Source organism: Euleptes europaea, chromosome 17 (assembly GCF_029931775.1).
Source record: "Euleptes europaea isolate rEulEur1 chromosome 17, rEulEur1.hap1, whole genome shotgun sequence".
In the NCBI taxonomy this organism is placed as follows: domain Eukaryota; kingdom Metazoa; phylum Chordata; class Lepidosauria; order Squamata; family Sphaerodactylidae; genus Euleptes; species Euleptes europaea.
The window spans coordinates 26,360,725-26,380,701 of NC_079328.1; the positions used below are offsets into that span (position 1 = coordinate 26,360,725).

The 19,977-nt window shown below is 47.8% G+C and overlaps 1 protein-coding gene across 1 annotated transcript in view; it reads left to right on the plus strand.

Annotated features, from left to right (window-relative positions):
• Positions 1 to 19,152, plus strand: part of FA2H (fatty acid 2-hydroxylase) — an 82,001-nt gene extending 62,849 nt beyond the window's left edge. The window contains exons 2-8 of the mRNA XM_056862342.1: positions 5,483 to 5,542; positions 6,405 to 6,407; positions 8,306 to 8,448; positions 10,576 to 10,682; positions 13,488 to 13,660; positions 15,109 to 15,361; positions 19,047 to 19,152. Of these exons, the coding sequence (XP_056718320.1) occupies positions 5,483 to 5,542; positions 6,405 to 6,407; positions 8,306 to 8,448; positions 10,576 to 10,682; positions 13,488 to 13,660; positions 15,109 to 15,361; positions 19,047 to 19,126 (819 nt within the window). The 3' untranslated portion in view covers positions 19,127 to 19,152. The remainder of the gene's footprint in view (positions 1 to 5,482; positions 5,543 to 6,404; positions 6,408 to 8,305; positions 8,449 to 10,575; positions 10,683 to 13,487; positions 13,661 to 15,108; positions 15,362 to 19,046) is intronic.
• Positions 19,153 to 19,977: the final 825 nt, after the last annotated feature.

Genomic DNA, 19,977 nt, shown 5'->3' on the forward strand with positions numbered 1-19,977 from the left:
GTTAAATACTTAGGGCTGTTTAGCTTGGAAAGAAGGCTGTTAAAGGGAGACATGATAGAGATCTATAAAATTATGCATGGTACGGACAGAGCGGACAGGGAGAAGCTTTTCTCCCTCATAATACTAGAACGCGGGGTCATCTCCTAAAGCTGGAGGGTGAGAGATTCCAAACAGATAAAAGGAAGTATTTCTTCACACAATGCATAGTTAAATTGTGAAACTCCCTGCCCCAGAATGTAGTGATGGCTGCCAACTTGGAAGGCATTAAGAGGGGAGTGGACATGTTCATGGAGGAACATCACTGGAACTCCAAACGCAGAGCTGTAATTCAGGGTCCAGGACAGCCCTGGAAGCTGTGTAATGTGTAGATGGGCCTGGTGCAGATGGGCTATCTGCCAGCAAGCAGGAAAACAGGAGTCGATGGTCTCCTATGAAGCAAGAGTTTAAACAGACTCTTTTGTTTGCTTTTCTCTCTCAGAACGCTGTAGAGCCATGCACCTCTGCCAACCCACCGGTGACTAAAACAAATGGGGTGATGGATCCCCGGTGTCAGTCAGTTGACATGGATAAGGTAAGAAGGAGGGCTGAAAGTTAACATTGAACTGCATGCAAGCCAAGTTGTGGAAAGGCCCCAAACCGGCCTCAATGTAATATTTCTTGTGGAGTGTCTTGGACCAGTTGCATGCCAGGGGAGTCAACTTTAAGAATCAACTCTTTTTGTGTGTTTCCTTCTTTTCTGGCTAGCTTGTTACATTTCCCTCCCATCCGCATAGTTAAATTGTGGAACTCCCTGCCCCAGGATGTGGTGATGGCTGCCTACTTGGAAGGCTTTAAGAGGGGAGTGGACATGTTCATGAAGGAAAGGGGTGTTCATGGCTACTAGTTAAAATGGATACTGGTCATGATGCATACCTATTCTCTCCAGGATCAGAGGAGCATGCCGAATATATTAGGTGCTGTGAAACACAGGCAGGGTGCTGCTGCTGCAGTCATCTTGTTTGTGGGCTTCCTAGAGGCACCTGGTTGGCCACTGTGTGAACAGGTTGCTGGACTTGATGGACCTTGGTCTGATCCAACATGGCTTTTCTTATGTTCTTATGCTGTTGCTGTAAAATGTACCATACCTGCCAAAAACAGATTATGCACTCTGGACTGCTCTTGGGTTGCTCTGAAAAATGGTGCAGTGTCCCGTCGAGCTGTGTGTGGTTGCTGAACGCTCCTTACTCCCACCTGCAGGAGAATCTGGGTGCGCGCTAAATAATATGCGTCTGCATTATTGCAAGTTTCTCCATTGTTGCATTGTGTGTTAGCTCACATCCGAGCATTATAGCATCCCTCCCCGCCCCCAGCTGAAAAGCCTGAGATAAGGGGGGTCTCTGTGGGTGGGGGCTTGTAGCCTTTGTTCCCACGTAGCCCCATCTTTGGCTGCATTTGTGGGCAGGGCATGCCAACAGGGAAAACAGCAACATTGCTGAACCTGACTTCTTTGGAGCCCCGTGATTTCAAACTGTGCAAGGGCCAGTAAAGACAGAACTACTGTCATGGAACTGGCTCTAAAATCTGCATGGATAGCAGTGCGAACCAGAGACCTGGGCCATTTATGCAGGTTCAATTTTGATGCTCGCTCAAAGCTCTTCTTTTAAATGCGACCTTTATAATGCCTATTCATGGTCCCGACGCAAAAGTAGAAATTCCACCCCCCACACTCGCCTGCTCCTTCATTCCTGTTTGCATAGCCATTAGCAAACGCCATGGGCATAGCTTACGTGCAGCTGTGATTTTGCATGGTTCCTTGAGGGGATTCTTTGTGGCGGGGGCAGAGCAAACACAAAAGGTCGCGTTAAAGGGGCTCTTAAGAAATGCGAAGCAGGTATGCGTGGCTTCACAGTCACTTCCTGAATGAGGGTTCAGTGTGAAAAACTGGAAAAAAAAATATGCAGGGCAATTCAGCCTGGAACGTGCTGCTAATTACCAAGCATAAATGGCCCTAGTGTCAGAGATAGTGTGGGGCACCACTCTGTTTCCAGAATACAGGCTGCAGCATCCTCTGAGGCTGGGAAGGGAGGGTATCATTGAGGCTTAGCCAAGAGCCCTTTGGTTCCTAGCCTTCACTTCGTGCCCAGGCTTAAATACCTATAAGAGGATGGGAACCAGAAATTCTGGACAGATCTTGTTCAACTGAATACATGTTCCCAAACTTCCTCTCCCCTGGATGTTTATCTGCAACTTTGCATTTGCCTGGGGTATATTTTCCCCCTTAAAAATAAAAGCCAGCGATGTGACAGTCATGATAGAATGCTATAATTGCACAGTTGGAAAGGAACAAAATTACTCTAGGGGCAGGGCTGCAGGTCTGTGATAAAAGCATCTACTTAGCATGAACAAAGTATCAGTTTTAATCCATGGCATCTCCATTTAAGTCAGGGGTGGGTAACGTCAGGCCCGGGGGCCGTTTAAGGCCTGCGAAATAATTTGGTCTGGCCCTTCATGGGTCCTGGCAGACCTCTAGCTCAGAAGAATCTAGGTCTGGTGATCCGCACCCTCCCGCAGACAGGAATAGCCTCTATTCAAGGCAGATGTGAGTTTGTTTTGCCGAGAAAAGGAACCTTTTTTCTCCCTTGCAGAAGAGTCATTAGCTATGGAGCTGCTAGGACTGCCCAAGAAACTGTGTTAACCCTCTCCCACCTAAGCCGTGGAGAAATGTATTCCCTCTGTACTACAAGAGGGCTGGGGGCGGAAGTGGCGACAATGGAGGGGTTAAAGGGAGCAGGGCCAGAATGCGTGGGGGGGGGGCAAGTTCTTAGCCAGTGTGTCCTCATTTCATCCCTGCAGGCGGAGGTAGCAGGAGCCGGCTGTAGAATCTGGCCCCGACCATGCGGAGCAGGAGCAACTCCGGCGTGTGGCTGGATGGCTACACCCGGTTGGTGCAACAGACCATCCTGTGCCACCAGGTGGGCGAGTGCACCACCGGTTGGATGCCTGCCTGCTTGCCCACGCGAGGGGGGGTCATCTGGGGACCCTGCCTGCTTGGGGCTTGGTCAGGTAATTTTTAAGTTGATAATTTTGTATGGCCTGCGAATGATGTTATAAATATCCAAATGTCCCTCGGCGGAAAAAAGGTTCCCCGCCCCTGATTTAAGTGGACCAGGGAGGAGGTGATGTGAAAGATCTCTATCGGAGACCCTCGAGAGCCACTGCCACTCAGAGTAGACAACACTGATGTTGGTAAACCAACAGCTGGACTCAGTGTAAGGCAGCTTAAATATTGTGGCTATTTTTCTGGAATTAGGCAAGGCGAGAGCTATTACTACGCAAAAGTTACCCATAAGGTAAATGGCTCCAGGTAACTTAACCAAGACAGCCAGCCAGTGCTGCAGACAGGGACGGGCTTGCCATGTGGCTTAGGTTAAGATTTGGCGTAGGGTTGCCAGACCCTACTAGTAGCGGGAGATCCCCCACTTTGGCACCACACACCCTGGCGCCACTCAGCCAGCCAACGGGGGAACTTACCAACAGTAAACTTAGGCCCAGGTCTCTGGCGTCCAAAACATGGCGACGTCATTTCCGGCGTGCGCCAGAAGTGACGTCGTCATATCGGCAACTCAAAGGTGTCCCTTCTGTTGCACGCCGGAAATGACGTTGCTGCGTTGCGGAGGGGCTTTCTCAGGAGATAATCTGCTTGACCATTGTGCTCACACCACACCAGTTTAGCAAGAAGCTCTGCTAGTCAGTATGAGCCTCTTCTAGGGTTGCCAGGTCCCTCTTCGCCACCAGTGGGGGTTTTTTGGGGTGGAGGCTAAGGAAGGCAGGGTTTGGGGAGGGGCTTCAGTGCCATAGAGTCCAACTGCCAAAGTGGCCGTTTTCTCCAGGGGAACTGATCTCTGTCGCCTGGAGATCAGTTGTAATAGCTGGAGTTGTAATCTCCAGCCCCCACCCGGAGGTTGGCAGCCCTAACAGTGCAACTTGAGAGAATGAGAAGATGCATCTTTCTGTTGGCTTCCCCACCTCCTATTTAATAAGGAACAGATGAACGGCTGGAGTCTTCAGTCTACCAGTTGTAGTATCGGTCCCTAGGGTGAAGGAGGGACCCAGGAGAAACTGATTGCTATCTCTCCCAATTAGGGAACCCACTTTACTAATGAAATTAAAGAACACCTTGCTGGAGCAAATAGCTATTGTTCTTTCCAAGCAGAACAATCTCCTGCCCCATCTTCCCTCCCAGTGTCCCTCTGGGGAACTTCCTGACTGGAATGGGAACAAACCTCTGAAACTAATCACCAGTTCCTCATATTCCTTCTGCAGCATTTTACAGAGAGACCTGTTTACTATACATGTCGATAATAACGTACCAGTCTTTGTAGCAGATGATTTAAAATGAGGACATTAAGTACCGAAATAAACTCTGTGTGTGTTAAGTAATGTCAAGTCGCTTCCAATTCATGGTGACCTTATGAATCAATGCCCTCCAAAACGTCCTATAGTTACCAGCCTTGCTCAGGTCTTGTGAACTGAGGGCCGTGGCTTCCTTTAGAGAGTCAATCCATCTCATGTTGGGTCTTCCTCTTTTCCTGCTGCCTTCGACTTTTTCTAGCGTTATTGTCTTTTCCAGTGACTCTTGCCTTCTCATAATGTGACCAAAGTACGACAGCCTCACTTTAGCTATTTTAACTTCTAGGGAGAATTCGGGCTTAATTTGATATAGAACCCACTTATTTGTTTTTTCAGCAGTCCACGATATCCGTTACATTCTCTTACAACACCACATTACAAATAACTCAACTTTCTTCCTGAGAGCTTTCTTCATTGTCCAACTTTCACACCCATACATAATAACGGGGAATACTATGTCATGAATTAACTTGATCTTGGTTGCCAGTGACACATCCTTACACTTAAGAATCTTTTCTAGCTCCTTCGTGGCTGCCCTTCCCAGTCTCTATCTCCTTCTGATTTCTTGGTTGCAGTCTCCCTTTGGGTTGAGGATGGAGCCAAGGAATAGGAAGTGTTGAGCAATTTCAGTTTCCTCGTTGTCTGCCTTAAACCCTATATAAACCCTATATAAACCCCAGTGCATGGGAAAGGCTCACAGGGCAGCCAGCCATTTTCCACAGGGCTAAACCAAACATGGCTGATGGAGCAGCACCTTGTAGGCGAAGGCTGAGCAGGAGAAAAAAGTCCTAAGGCGCTATGAATATTAATGTTATTAATGGACACACTAAATTGTTCTGTCTTTATGATGTAGCCAACACAATGCAAAGAGGCTTGTGCTAATAGCCATTCATTGAATCTGAAGAAGTGGGCGGCAAGCCATGAACATTTATGAGGGAATAAAAGATTACTGATCTTTCATGTAGCTACTAGAGTTCCATTTATTCTTACTGCAATACCCTAGCATGGTTTCCCTCTAAAGGAGATAAACAAATAGTTCTCTGATACAATTATCCTTATTTAAAACCTTTCTATCCCACCTCTTTCTCCCAAGGCAGCTTCTATTATAAAACAAACAAACACAAAATCAATATTTAAAACATATGAACCAGAAGTACCATCTGCAAACTGATGTCAACCTACTGCAGAGCTCTGAATCAGCCTTGTGAAAGGACCGCCATCGGTATTAAACAGCATCAGGGATAATACTGATCCCCCCCACACTAGGTTTACCATCTCCCTCTGGGGATCTCCTGCCCCCAGCTACTACCACTGCTGGGTGGCAAGAGGAAATGCCCAGCAAAATGGGTGCAACTGGCATTCCTGAACTGCTCTCTATCAGAGATCAGTTGTAATAGCTGGAGATCTCCAGCTAGATCTCCAACCCTACTGTCAACCTCATTTAGGGAAAGCAGCCCAAAGATACCTGAAAATAGGACTAGGCGCCTCTATTAGTTGAAGTTGGATTTGAGAGATTTCATCAGCAAACAACCATGGCAGGAAAGTAACAAAGCTGTGGGGTGGTGGTGATAACCATTCCTGATGTTTGGCAGTTACAGATAATTCCCATGTATTTTCTTACGCACACAGATGTGGTATTAGATAACAAGGAGGACCCAGTCAGCAAATTCATGAATAGGAGGGCAGTGACAGATTTCAATGTGTCTTTTTTTCTTCACATGGTGAAGAAGACTCCATGAGAAGACAAGACTCACTGGAAAATATAATAATGCTACACCACATCCTAGGGCAGGGAGTTCCACAGCTGAACTATGCGTTGTATGAAGAAATACTTCCTTTTATCAGTTTTGAATCTCTCACCCTCCAGCTTCAGCAGATGACACAGATCCACAAGGTCTAGAAACTTGCCACTTGCCTTTAAAAATAAAAAGGAAGCCCTGATTCTCAAGAAGCTGAATTCCATACTGTGTATCTTATTCTGTGTTCCCATAGGAATAACCTGGGTAAAGGCTCAGACTGTACAGCTAGAGCAGTGGTACCCAGACTTTTTGAGCCTGTGGCCAACTTTGGCATTTTGAGAGGGGGTGGGAATCACCAATCCAGAAAGGCTGCCACAGGGATGGAGACAAACCCAATACCTCCCTACTATCTGTACAAAGGAGTTGCAGAAAGGGAATAAAAAGAAATGAAGAAAACCCCAGGGGGAGAAAAGGAGAATAAAAAGAAGGAAAATCTGAAAGGAGAATGGAACCTCGTATTGACTAAAGATAGACAGGAAAAAATGCTGAGCGACAGAGGTTGAAAGGCATTTATCTAACAACTTGTAGCTACTACAAAATTAGACGAACTAGTAGATAAATAATAAATAAATAAATAAATTTTATTTGCGGCTAATATGCTAGATAAAACAGATAAAACAGAAACTGACCATACAGAGTAGATGTTTAAAACCAAGGCCAACAAAATTAGGAATATTATACAAACTAGTAACAAAAGTACAAAGAAATTGCAAAGCACGTATTGCAGTCTACGTATAATGAGCAAAAACAAAAAACAAAAGTGTAGATACTATAACAGATTCAGATTTGTTGATACAACATACGCCAGTAAAAACACGTTTCATTTATACAAAAGGTAAAAAAATTTCAGCAGTTCAACCAAAAAACATTTCTAATTAAAATTTCCAAATAATTTATAATAGACTCAAATTGACCAAATTATTATATATCTTTTTTTAATTCATTTTTTTGGGGTACAGAAAAGGGAAAGAAAGAAAAAAAGGGGGAAAAACATATAACATTTCATCCCATTCTTTGTCCATGACCAAGGTAACCCACTTCCCCAATCTTACTCTCAACTATAGACTTTTTCTTAGGTACAAAATATGATTGATGAGAATCAAATTATGATTCATCTAGTTGCAATTGCCCGATACTATAACACAAAACCACAACAGTAGGGGTTACCGCACTTGTATTCCCAGCGATGTATTAAGAGTTTGAAAACGTTATAAAAAATACTGTTCGCACTTTCTATGTATTCCCACCGATGTATTAAGAGTTTGAAAATGTTATAAAAAATACTGTTTGCACTTTGTTTGGCCCCTTTAGCTGTGACGACGTCTTCCAACCATTTATAAGCCGTGGTATCCAAAAACCCTTTTAAAGCGGTGTTTTTTATAACATTTTCAAACTCTTAATACATTGCTAGGAATACAAAGTGCGGTAACCCCCAGTGACAGGTCTGCCGGCTAGAATCCCTTTTTGAAATCTCTTCTTCAGAGTGTAACTGTAGCTATCATCAGCTACAGCCTTCTACACGGCACATGTTCATTGAATTTATGGCTTCGTTGTCTTATGCTACCTATATTTCATAAAGGAGAATTGCTTCATTTCTGGTGATAGCTGCAGTTAGTCTGAAGGAGAGATTTCGAAACTGGATACTAGCCAGCAGACCTGTCAATGTTGTGGTTTTGTGTTATAGTGTATACACTTTTGTTTTTGCTCAATGTGTGTTTTGCAAATTCTTTGTACTTTTGTTTCTACTATTTTGTATAATTTTGTAGTAGCAACAAGTTGTTAGATAAACCTCTGCTGCTCTGTTTGAACCTCTGTTGCTCAGCATTTTTTTCCTGTCTTCTATCAGAGGTTTCTCCCTTCCCTTGTTTTTTAAAGTCCAGGTGCTCACCAGTCATGCTGATCTTCTGTGACTGCTGGAAAACCCTTTCACTTGAACGTGGGCAGCCAATAACAAGTCCTGCCTTACTGTGGTTCCCCCCATGTTCTGGGGTGACAGGATTAGTACTGATGGACCAAGGTGCCCATGGGTACCATTTTTTTGGGGGGGGGATAAGCCAGGGCTAGAGCCAGCTGGATCTTGCTGTGACCTCTGATCCCCTGTCCTTTCTTTTCTCCAGGACCTTGTGGACTGGCGCAAGCCATTGCTCTGGCAGGTAGGCTACTTGGGAGAGAAGTACGATGAGTGGGTACATCAGCCTGTGGACCGACCCATCCGCTTGTTCTACTCGGATTTTATGGAGTCCCTCTCCAAAACATCATGGTGAGGCCCGTGGGGGATCCATCTGAGACGTTGATAAGATGGAAGGTTTATTGCATCGGGTTGTGAGGGTCTGCAGTTCAGACGCTCTTCCTCCAGGCTGTCCAGACTCTGTTGCAGAATTATAAAATCAATAGAGTTGGAAGGGGCCATACAGGCCATCTAGTCCAACCCCCTGCTTAATGCAGGATCAGCCTAGAGCATCCCTGACATGTGCTTGTCCAGCTTCTGCTGAAAGACTCCCTAGGTAGCTGATTCCACTTTCGAACGGCTATAGAAGGTGCAGAGTCATGGGTTTGCAAGGGAGCAGAGGAGTCTCTATTCCAAAGCCCTGTGCCCGAACGAAGAATGTGCCATTTGCCAGCCCCGTCTGCTAATAATTAGCAGAGAGCAGGCGCACTGCCCCACAAATCGCATCTTGTGACTCATTCACATTAGCAAGTCAAACTACAACTGTAAAGGAAAGTTAAGGGGGGGCTGAGACGGTTGTGTGCTTTGTGTATGCAGAGGAGATTTCATTCCCAACCCTGAATGTAGTGACACGAGACTCTGGGCATGAACTAAACTAGTGTGATGTAGTGGTTAAGAGCGGTGGTTTGGAGCGGTGGACTCTGATCTGGAGAACCATGTTTGATTCCCCACTCCTCCACATGAGCGGCAGATACTAATCTGGTGAACCGGGTTGGTTTCCCCACTCCTCCACATGAAGCCAGCTGGGTGACCTTGGGCTAGTCATACTCTCCAGGCCCCACCTACCTCACAGGGTGTCTGTTGTGAGGAGGGGAAGGTGATTGTAAGCCAGTTTGATTCTTCCTTAAGTGGTAGAGAAAGTTGGCATATAAAAACCAACTCTTCTTCTTCTGAACATGACCCATGGAGCCTTTTCGAGGAACAGCCACCCTTGTAGCGCCTGGCCACCAGCATCCACCACTGGCCACAGAGTGGCCAGAGAGAGAATTTCCTTTGTCTCCCATGGAATATGTACCCCCCCTTTCTCTACAGCCTACAATTGACGGGCATCCCTGCCATGGCGTGTCCAAGTCACTGACCATAAATGTTCCATAGCAGCCTACCTGTGATCCCCAGATGCTGGGGACAAGGGTCAGAGGAGGCCAACCCCCACCAAGTCCTCCTTGGGCATTTCTTTCCTAGACACATCTGGATGGCTGCTGCCATAGGCAAAATACCGAGGGAAACCGCAGTTTGGTCTCCAGGCAGGCAGTTATTTTGGTCTTGCAGCCAGCGATGCAGAAAGCAGGAGCACAGCCCCATGAAGGGAGTGCTAGACTTGGCCTCAGGACGATCAGATGCCCACAGTTCTCTGCCGTTCTCAGCAGAATCATACCCTTCTAAGCCCATTGATGCCAGTGGAATTAGAAGGGCGTAACTCTGCTAAGGATCTGCACTGCTAGATTGCGGCTGCTTGGAAACCCATTGGTGAGGTAACAGTCGGGCTGTATTGGAAAGTGACCCTTGTTCCCCTAGTCCAGCCACTGGGGGGAACAAGCCATTTGGTGATCATTTCAGGTATTGGGTGTAGTTGTTAAGCATCTCTGATGTGCAGGATATGAGATGCTGCACATGGCACATTCACAGTATGGGGACTACCTGGCTCTTAGAAACGGCAAAGGACTTCTGTTAGAGCCAGCCTCGACCACACGAGTGTCTGTGGTGGCCATGATCTGGAGAAATGTGCTCCACATGAAGTTGCCTTATACTGAATCAAACCCTCGGTCCATCAAAGTCAGTATTGTCAGCGGCTCTCCAGTCTCAGGCAGGGGTCTTTCACATCACCTACTTGCCTAGTCCCTATAACTGGAGATGCCGGGGATTGAACCTGGGACCTTCTGCGTGCCAAGCAGAGGCTCTACCACTGAGCCACGGCCCCTCCAGCATCCTTCTGTGACACGGCAGAGGATCGTTCAGTGGGCCGCACCTTTTAGGTCATGCACCTTTCTGGCCCTGGCTTTTGTTGCTCTTCAGCAGGGCATGTGGCCGTAGAGCTGATAGCCAGGAGAGAAGGCCCAATCAGATTTGCATGCCCACAGGACTGCCTGCTCCCAAGACCCTTCCTCGCCAGCAAGAGATGACGGACCTCACAAACCTGAATGGGATTTACTTTTCTTCCAGGTACATGGTCATAGCCATCTGGATTCCAGTTGTGATCTACCTGAGCTGGTATTGCTACACGTCTCTCGCCAATGACGACGTCCGGCTTTTTTCTTCAACCATACCAAGTAAATCTGACAGAGTTCCTGGGTGCTGGGGGGGGGGGCATGCAGATTTCCAGACAGGCATTAGCACGATGTGCATCTTTCACTGGGTGAGGGGGGACAGGGCGGGGGATGCTGCCAGAGGAGCAACGTTGCTTCACACCCCTGCCAGTTATACTCTGTGTGCCCTGTGAAGAGAAGACTGAATGGAGAGATGAGTCTCAGGCCAGATGGGTCCAGAGATGTGTGGGACCAGAGCCCCATTTCTGATGGGAGCAACTTAGGGCGAAGGAGGGGAAGGGAAGCTGAACCCTTTCCTGCGTTGCTGTCTCCCCACTTCCCATCATATCTTCAAGTGGTTTCCTTACCCCCTCCCACAAAACTCAGGAACGCATGGGAGGTTTTGCCGTGGATTTGCCGCTCTCTAGATGCACATTTTCCTCCATCTCAATTCTCAAAACTCTGAAGGGGGGCTTATTTTTTAGTTCTGAGACGTTGGCTGGGGAAAATGTGCATTTAGAGAGCGGCAAATCCAAGGCAAAACCTCCCATGCATTTTTGCCCGATGTGTCTGTGTGCGCATGTATTCAAGGAATTGTGAAAGAGGAAACTGTTCATGGGATATCCCACTATGGGGTAGATTGAAAATAATTTAAGGAGCACTCTCTACCTGCCCTTGCCCCCACCAGCCGCCTACCTGAACCCTTCTAGAACTGGCCTTTACTATTTTTTTAAATGGGCTTTGGGATAATGCTACAACCTCTGAACAGAACGTATCTTAGCGCCTTTGGCAGCTTTCCCCAGTGCTGCCAAAGAGACTAGCAGGAGATGCCAGTTGAGCCTGACCCAGCTCATCTTTGTTAGCTGAATGGGCAGATGTTTGTCAGCTGAGAATCGCTAGGCGTCACTTTGATGCTCAGGAGTGCGGGGAAGTATTAGCGAGGAAGGTGCCCCGGAGCATGCACAGTGTGCCTTTTCCCCGCTGCTGACTACAGCCGATGCCCCAAAAGATATGCGACTCTTTTTGGGGCGTGGAAACACTCTTGTGCTGAGAATGAAGATTTCGGAGGCCCGGGAGCACAGAAAGCTGCTATTGTTTCAAACAGCTGCCCCTTTCTCTTCCTCTCCCACAGCCCAGGGCTCCGGGCACAGAGAAAGGCTTGTGCAAAGCCAGCGGCCTGAATCTCCCCCATCGGCCCTTGGCTAGCGCCACCTGCGCTCTGAGGCCCGCTCTGTCCCTTGTTCTCTGGCAGACTGTTTCCCCTTCACTGGGAGTGCCACTCGGTGCCAGCCCCAGCTATTTCCTGGGGGTGGGGAAGGCGCCTGTTCTCTTCCCCTCCTGCCCCAGCCATCCCTTCTGGCAAAAGCCCCCGCCTGGCTCCCTAGGACTTGAGGCTGTTTCCAGGGCGATGCTTCCTAGCTTGGCTGAGAAGAATGCAGAGGTTAGGATGAGAAGGGTTGCCAACCTCCAGGTGCTAGCTGGAGATCTCCTGCTATTACAACTGATCTCTAGCAGATAGAGCTTTGACAATTGGACTCTATGGCATTGAAGTTCCTTCCCTCCCCAAACCCTGCTCTCCTCAGGCTGTGCCCCAAAAACCTCCTGCCGGTGGCAATGAGGGACCTGGCAATTCTAAGGATGAGGCCCGCTCTCTGGACTAAGGTTGCCAAACTCCAGGTGGGGCCTGGAGTTTTTCTGGCATTATAACTAATATCCAGATGACAGAGATCAGTTCCCCTGGACGAAATGGCTGCTTTGGAGGATGGACACTGTGGCATTATACCCTGCTGAGGTTGTCAGCTCCTGGTTGGCACATATCTGGAGATTTTGGGGGTGGGGCCTGAAGAAGGTGGGGTTTGGGGAGGGGAGGGACTTCAGTGGGGTATAATGCCATAGAGTCCACCTTCCAAAGTGGCCGTTTTCTCCAGGTGAACTGATCTGTGTCGTCTGGAGATCAGTTGTAATAGTGAGAGATCTCCAGCCACCACCTGGAGGCTGGCAGCTGTATACCCTGGTGAGGTCCCTCCCCTCCCCCAACCCCACCCTCCCCAGGCCCCGCCCCCCTGGTCTCCAAGAGTTTCCCAACCCAAAACTGGCAACGCTGCTTGGGACCTTCTCCAGAGAGCACACTGCACAGTCTTAAGTAAAGCAGTCTGGGTGCTCTGAAGATTTGGGACTCGGTCTCCAATTCCCCCCCCCCCCAACCTGGCCAAAACGGAATTGCAATTGTGCCTGGCTGCCCTGCCTTTCTGTCTTGAATGTCTCATTCCAGTGGGAGCTGCTCCAGGTATCAGTTGCATTTATTAGTTTAATTCGCTTTAATCTACCCGCGTCCTTTCTGACTGAGACTCAAGGCAGATTACACGGTATAAAAGATGCCGTCAAAAAGCACGAGGAATCTAATAAACAGCGCGATAGGACCAGACATGTCAAACCATGCAGAGAACAGGGTTGCAAAATTAGAACACAATGCAATAAAGAACAACATAGCAGCATAGATCATACAATAAACAGGTAATACGCGCAGGCCCTGTTCTCCGGACAGATCCCCATCCTTCCTGACAGGCAACTGGGAGTAACGACACGTTACATTTTCCATGTGCCCTTCTCGGGTCTGCGCAGTCAGACCTGTGGAGGCATGTTCCATGCAGGAAAATGCAGCCAAAACGCACGGGGAGAGCGGGGCGACCCTTGACGGGCTGAAAAGGCACACATGATGAAAAGGAAGCCCCGAAGCAGTCGGCGGGGGTGACCACGAAGAAACGCCCCTGCACAAAAGGCCGTAATTTGCTGACAACCCGTTTCCCCCCGCCTTCTCTTCTTGCACAGAGTATTCCATCAGAATCCACAAGTACTGTTTCCCAGCGATCTTCATTGCGGGGATGGTTATCTGGTCCTTCATAGAATACCTCATCCACCGCTTCCTCTTCCACTTGAAGCCTCCTGCTAGCAACTATTATCTCATCACCCTCCACTTCATGCTTCATGGCCAACATCACAAGGTCAGTGAGAACCAGCAGCCTTCAGCCGGGTGGGGTCCCTTAGTGGCGTTTCTCAGAACGGAGACCCTGCGTGGCAGCAGCCGTATTAAGAAATGAGGCGTAATACGTCGAGGAAAGAATCCGGAAGAAGACGCCAGAGAAGCCTCTGTGTACCTGCAGAACAAGTGTTGCCGGCACTCGAACCCAGGGTGGTGTAGTGGTTAAGAGCGGTGGTTTGGAGCGGTGGATTCTGATCTGGAGAACCGGGTTTGATTCCCCACTCCTCCACGTGAGCGGCGGAGGCTAATCTGATTGATGAATTCCACCCAGGCAAAAGAGGAAATCAAAAGCCTGCACTTGACCTGTCCACATTTATCACCCACAAAACCTGAACTTCCCAAATTAAACGGGCACCATTTCAACCGTAATTTGTTCTTTCCATTTTTTTTTAACATCACAGTCAGGGTTGCTTAGGTAACCCGAATTCCATAGCCAGTTTCTGATTTTGCAACTTCTCTGTGCTCCCAAAGATGTATGGCATACCCAGCTGCCTTGGGGCATCTTGAATGTTGGCATTTTGATCTGGTGCATCATACGAAAAGTGGGCTTTTTTCTTTTCTTTTCTTTTTAGTAAACCAGTTACTCCATCTCTTTCTGGGGAAAAGATTGAAGGAGGAAACAGGTTACTCATGAGCACAGGGCAGGCGTGGCTGATTGGAATGTACACAAATTAGCATTTAAATGTGCATTATGCAGACTGGCGATGCTTCCTCTTATGCCAAACACACAGCTGCATTTTCTGATGTAAGAAACACATATGGAGCTGCCCTTGAAAGCCCAGACTGGTTTGCGGTCATTTCTGCTGTTCAAGCTGAATGAATTTATTTACTTACTTCATTATAGTATTTAATTTATTTACTTACTTCATTTATACCTCACTTTTCTCCCCAATGGGGATTCTTAGGCCATTTATGCTTGGTAATTAGCAGCGCATTCCAGGCTGAAGTGCCCCCTCATTTTTTTTTTTTAGTTTTTCACTGAACCGTCATTCAGGAAGTGACTGCGAAGCCGGTGCATACCGGCTTCGCATTTCTTAAGAGTCCCTTTAACACAACCTTTTTTGTTTGCTCTGCCCCCACCTTGAAAAAATCCCCTCAAGGAAGCATGCAAAATCACAGCCGTACGTTAGCTATGCAAATGATGGTTGCTAATGGCTATGCAAACAAAGGAATGAAGGAGCAGGTGAATGAGGGGGTGGAATTTCTCCTTTTGCATCGGGACCATGAATAGGCATTTTAAAAGTCGCATTTTAAAAAAGAGCTTTGAGTGAGCATCAAAATCGACCCTGCATAAATGGCCTTAGAGTTTTATTGCAGGTCTCCACATTATGTGGCGTTCTGGGCCTGTGAACTGGCTTGTCTTTTGATAATCGGTTAACTTGCAACTCATCTTTTGTGTTTCCTTTCCAGTCTCCATTCGACGACTCGCGCCTAGTTTTCCCACCTGCACCAGCCTCCGTGGCCATCTTTGGTTTGTACTGCCTCGCCAATTTTGTATTTCCTGAAGTATTTGGCACAGCCATTTTTGCTGGAGGGCTTTTTGGCTACGTTATCTATGACATGACCCACTATTACCTGCATTACGGCTCTCCGAAACAAGGCACTTACATGTACAGATTGAAGGCCTACCATGTCAAGCACCATTTTGAACACCAGAGAGCAGGTAAGGGGGTGGGCTAATGTCTCTGGATAGCCCTTGGGGCAGGGGTTAAGGACGTTGCACTGCTTTGTGTTTATGATTTATTCAATTTATGTGATTTTTATCCCAGCCTTTCCCCACGAAAGCGTTCCTTTTTGCTCTGCATACAGCCTCACGCTTTCCTGAACCAATTCAGCTGTGCACTTGTATCAAACAATCTTCACCCTGGGGTGGATTTGCCCGGCAGGTGAATGTGGGATGCTTTGGCAGAGCTCTGATTGCAGGGGTTGGCAGTCTTGCTTAAGGGCTTCTGCGCCTGGCATGTCCGACCATGCAAGGTGGTTTATTTCTTCAGCGGCCTGACTTTATTTACATCTTGCTTTTCTCCCAGTCAGTGGGACTCCAAAGTGAGTCACACCATTGTGTGTTAAGTGCCGTCAAGTCGCTTCCGACTCATGGCGACCCTATGAATGAAGTCCTCCAAAATGTCCTATCTTTGACAGCCTTGCTCAGATCTTGCAAACTGAGGGCCGCCGTGGCTTCCTTTATAGAGTCAACCCATCTCGTCTTGGGTCTTCCTTTTTTCCTGCTGCCTTCAGCTTTTTCTAGCATGACTGTCTTTTCCCAGTGACTCTTGTCTTCTCATAATGTGACCAAAATAAGACAGCCTCAGTTTCGTCACTTTAGCTTCTAGGGTCAGTTCAGGCTTGATTTGATCTAAAACCACTGATTTGTTTTTTGGGTTTTTTTGGCAGTCCATGGTATCCGTAACGCTCTCCTCCAACACCACATTTCAAAGGAATCTACTTTCTTCCTATCAGCATTCTTCATTGTCCCGCTTTCACACTCACACCATTACAACCAGCTAAAATCTCATTTCAGAAAAATCCAGTTGGATTTTTCCCTGCCAGATCTTCTGTAGGTGAAAAGGGGCATAAGGGGTCTTTTTTGACCACCGGAAAAGGCTATCCTGGGAATCACTGGACCTGCATGGATGAATGCCATGTGAGATAAGGGCTATAATATGGCAGGGAATTTTAGTTGAGAGTTTAAAAGTTGACGAGATCTGTGTGTAAAGTGCCGTCAAGACGCAGCCGACTTCAGACGACCTCGTAGGGATTTCAGTGCAAGAGACAAATAAAGGTGGTTTGCCATTTCCTGCCTCTGTGTAGCATAGCAATCTCAGTCTTCCTTGGAGGAGGAAGAGGAGGAGGAGGAGGAGAGTTGGTTTTTATATGCCTACTTTCTCTACTACTTAAGGGAGACTCAAACCGGCTTACAATCACCTTCCCTTCCCCTCCCCACAACAGACACCCTGTGAGGTAGGTGGGGCCGAGAAAGCTCTGAGAGAGCTGTGACTAGCCCAAGGTCACCCAGCTGGCTTGGTGTGTAGGAGCGGGGAAACAAATCCAGTTCACCAGATCATCCTCTGCCGCTCCAGTGGAGGAGTGGGGAATCAAACCCGGTTCCCCAGATCAGACCTCACCGCTCCAAACCACTCCTATCCAAGTACTAACCATGCTTAGGTTCTGAGAGGTGATGAGATTGGAATAGCCTGCGCCACCCAGGTTGGGGCAAATAATACAGGAACAAGCCACTGATAACTGATCTCCACTCTAAAGTGTGATGGAGAAGCTCTGCCAAAACCTCTGCAAGGTTGGGGCTTTCCTCGTCTCCTTGGGAAGCCCATTCCTTAAACGGGAGCCGCCGGCAAGGAAGCCTGAAGAGAAACAGTTCTCGCTAACCTGTGTGGGAAAGCTGCTAGCGGTCTCTCGTCTGAAGATCAGAGCTGCCTTGAGGGCAAATGTGGATGGAGGCAGTGCTCCCTCAGATCCAAGGGATCTCTACACACCAACAATGATCGAGGGAATCCCCTGTGTTGGTGGCAATAGGGCTCACACCTCCAGGTGGGGCCTGGAGTCACATTTGATCTCCAGACTACAGAGATCAGGTCCCCTGGAGAAAATAGCTGCTTTGGAGAGTAGGCTCTATGGCATCAAACCCTGCTGAGGTCCATCTTCACCCCAAACCCTGTCTTCCCCAGGCGCCATCCCCAAATCTCCAGGAATTTCCTAACCCAGAATTGGCAGCCCTAGGTGGTGGTGGGGAGTTTTGCTACACATTCAGGCCCATTTCCACACAGGTTATTTGCTCTGGGTTCAAGGCCGTTGGGGAGTGGGTTTTTCCCCTGCTTCCCCATAGCACCCTGGTTTATCTCCACTCTTCCCAAATCAGCTTTGCTTTGACATTTGGGGAAAGATCACAGTGACGACCGCCGTCTGGGTGGTAATGTTTGGATTTTCCCGCCATTGCTTTCTCCTGCCACCAGGGCCTTTTTAAAAAAATCAGCAATTGAATATTGTTATATCGCTATTGTTATATCGCTATAACATTATAACAACCTGTGTGTCAGGCTCTCTGATTTCCCACCCATGTTTCTCTTTGTAAGACTTTCCTGACTTGATCTACTCGACGAGAGCTCAGGGGTAAAAACAGGGACACTTTGCTGGGGCATTTTCTCAGAAGCCTTTGTACCAAATTTTCCCACATTTGATCTGTTCAGCAGTCTTGCTGAGTGGGCAGAAAGCAGTCTAATTTTGGGGTTGCCCAAGGCAGAATCCAGACACCTTCCGTTCCATGGGTTTTAATTTCTTGCCAGCAGTATGTGCCTACCTAGTCTTATAGCAGCAAGCTGGCAGCAGAGTGAGGGAGGAGGTTGCACCCTCACTTCTGGCAGTTATTAATTTACATGCTTCACCTTTCTTGCCAAGACTCAAGGCAAAGTTTTCTACATTTGAGAAGTTCAGCAGCGCTGCTGAGAGGGCAGAAAGGAGTGTAATGTTTGGGTTTCCCAAGGCAGAATCCAGACACTTTTGCTTCCACAAATGTTAATTTCTTTCCAGCAACATGTGCATACCTAGTCTTATATTGGCAGCAGAGTGAGGGAGAAGACAGAACCCTCAGTTCTGGCATTTATTAATTTATGTGCTTCACCTTTCTTGCCAAGACTCGAGGCAGATATACAAAATTACACTAAATACTGTATTACACATACAAATGATGCTGTCGGAATGGGTTCCAAAAGGGGGAAGGGGAAACCGCAATTAAATAGACAGGGTATACATCAGTTAAACAGTGCACACAATAATCGTGGGATAACTAGATCTGAGTCCACTTATATTTGTAATATTAGGGTGCATTCCTTCTTCCTGGAACCTCTGGAAAGGACAAAAGCCCCGGTAATAGCTGAATGAGCCTTGGTAATAGCTGAATGAACAGAGGTGGAAAGCAATAGCTACACCACATACTGAAGCATGGATAGGGTTGCCGGGCCCCTCTTCGCCACCGGCGGGAGGTTTTTGGGGTGGAGCCTGGGGAAGGTGGGGTTTGGGATGGGGAGGGACTTCAATGCCTTAGAGTCCAACTGCCAAAGCGGCCATTTTCTCCAGGTGAACTGATCTCTGTTGCCTGGAGAACAGTTGTCATAGCAGGAGATCTCCAGCTAGTACCTGGAGGTTGGCAACCCTAGTTGCAACTTGATGGCATTTACGCATGTACGTGTGATTCCCCCCCGCCCTGTGTTAAGAAAACCAAAGTACTTTGAAACAAACGTGAGTGTTTTATCCTGCCTGCTAGCCAAAAAGCACGAAAAACTGACTGCTCAGGAGCCCCCAACTGACCCTGCATTTTTCTCACCCCGTTTCCCCAGGCTTTGGCATCACCAGCAAATTTTGGGATTATCCGTTCCAGACACTAATCCCAGAGGAAAACTTTGAGAAAGAAGACTAGCATCTGCCGCTCTTCTCCTGCGCGGTCATCAGTGGGTTTTGTCTTTTTCGGCAGGACTGTGGAACCTTTGGAAGCTCGAGACCTTAGGAGAGAGGACTGCGTTTTTTATTTCACTACTTTCTGTGGCCTTGTGACTCTGTGCTGGGTATTAAATGATTCTGGGAGGCAGGATGCCTAAGGAGGCAGCTGGAACCCTGGAGCCCCACAGAGGCTAGCGGAGGGGAGAGGGGAAAGCTGTATTTTTCTATTATACCTGGGACCGAGAGCGCAAGGAGATGGTCAGACGTGCCCCAGCTAAGAGCTCTATGTGAAAGATCCCAGAATTGCTTTTTTAAAATAGTATATGCAGCAGCCATCTCGACAGGGAATGCATATCCCATGATGCCAACTGCTCCAACTTGGAAGGATTTAAGAGGGGAGTGGACATATTCATGGAGGAAAGGGGTATTCATGGATATTAGTTAAAATGGATACTAGTCATGCTGCATACCTATTCTCTCTAGTATCAGAGGAGCATGCCTATTATATTAGGTGCCGTGGAGTACAGGCAGGATGGTGCTGCTGCAGTCGTCTTGTTTGTGGGCTCCCTAGAGGCACCTGGTTGGCCACTGTGTGAACAGACTGCTGGACTTGATGGGCCTTGGTCTGATCCAGCAGGGCCTTTCTTATGTTATTTTCCTGCTATCAGGGCCCAGGCCAAACCTTTTTTTGGGGGGGTGGGGTGGAAGGGTTGCACGCTGGAAGGAGGGAGAGCTCTGTGTTAATTCTGAGCAATGATCTACACCCAACTCAGCACATTACCCTCCGGTTGCCCTCTGTAGGCGCCTGATGGGGGTGGGGGGAAGGGTACT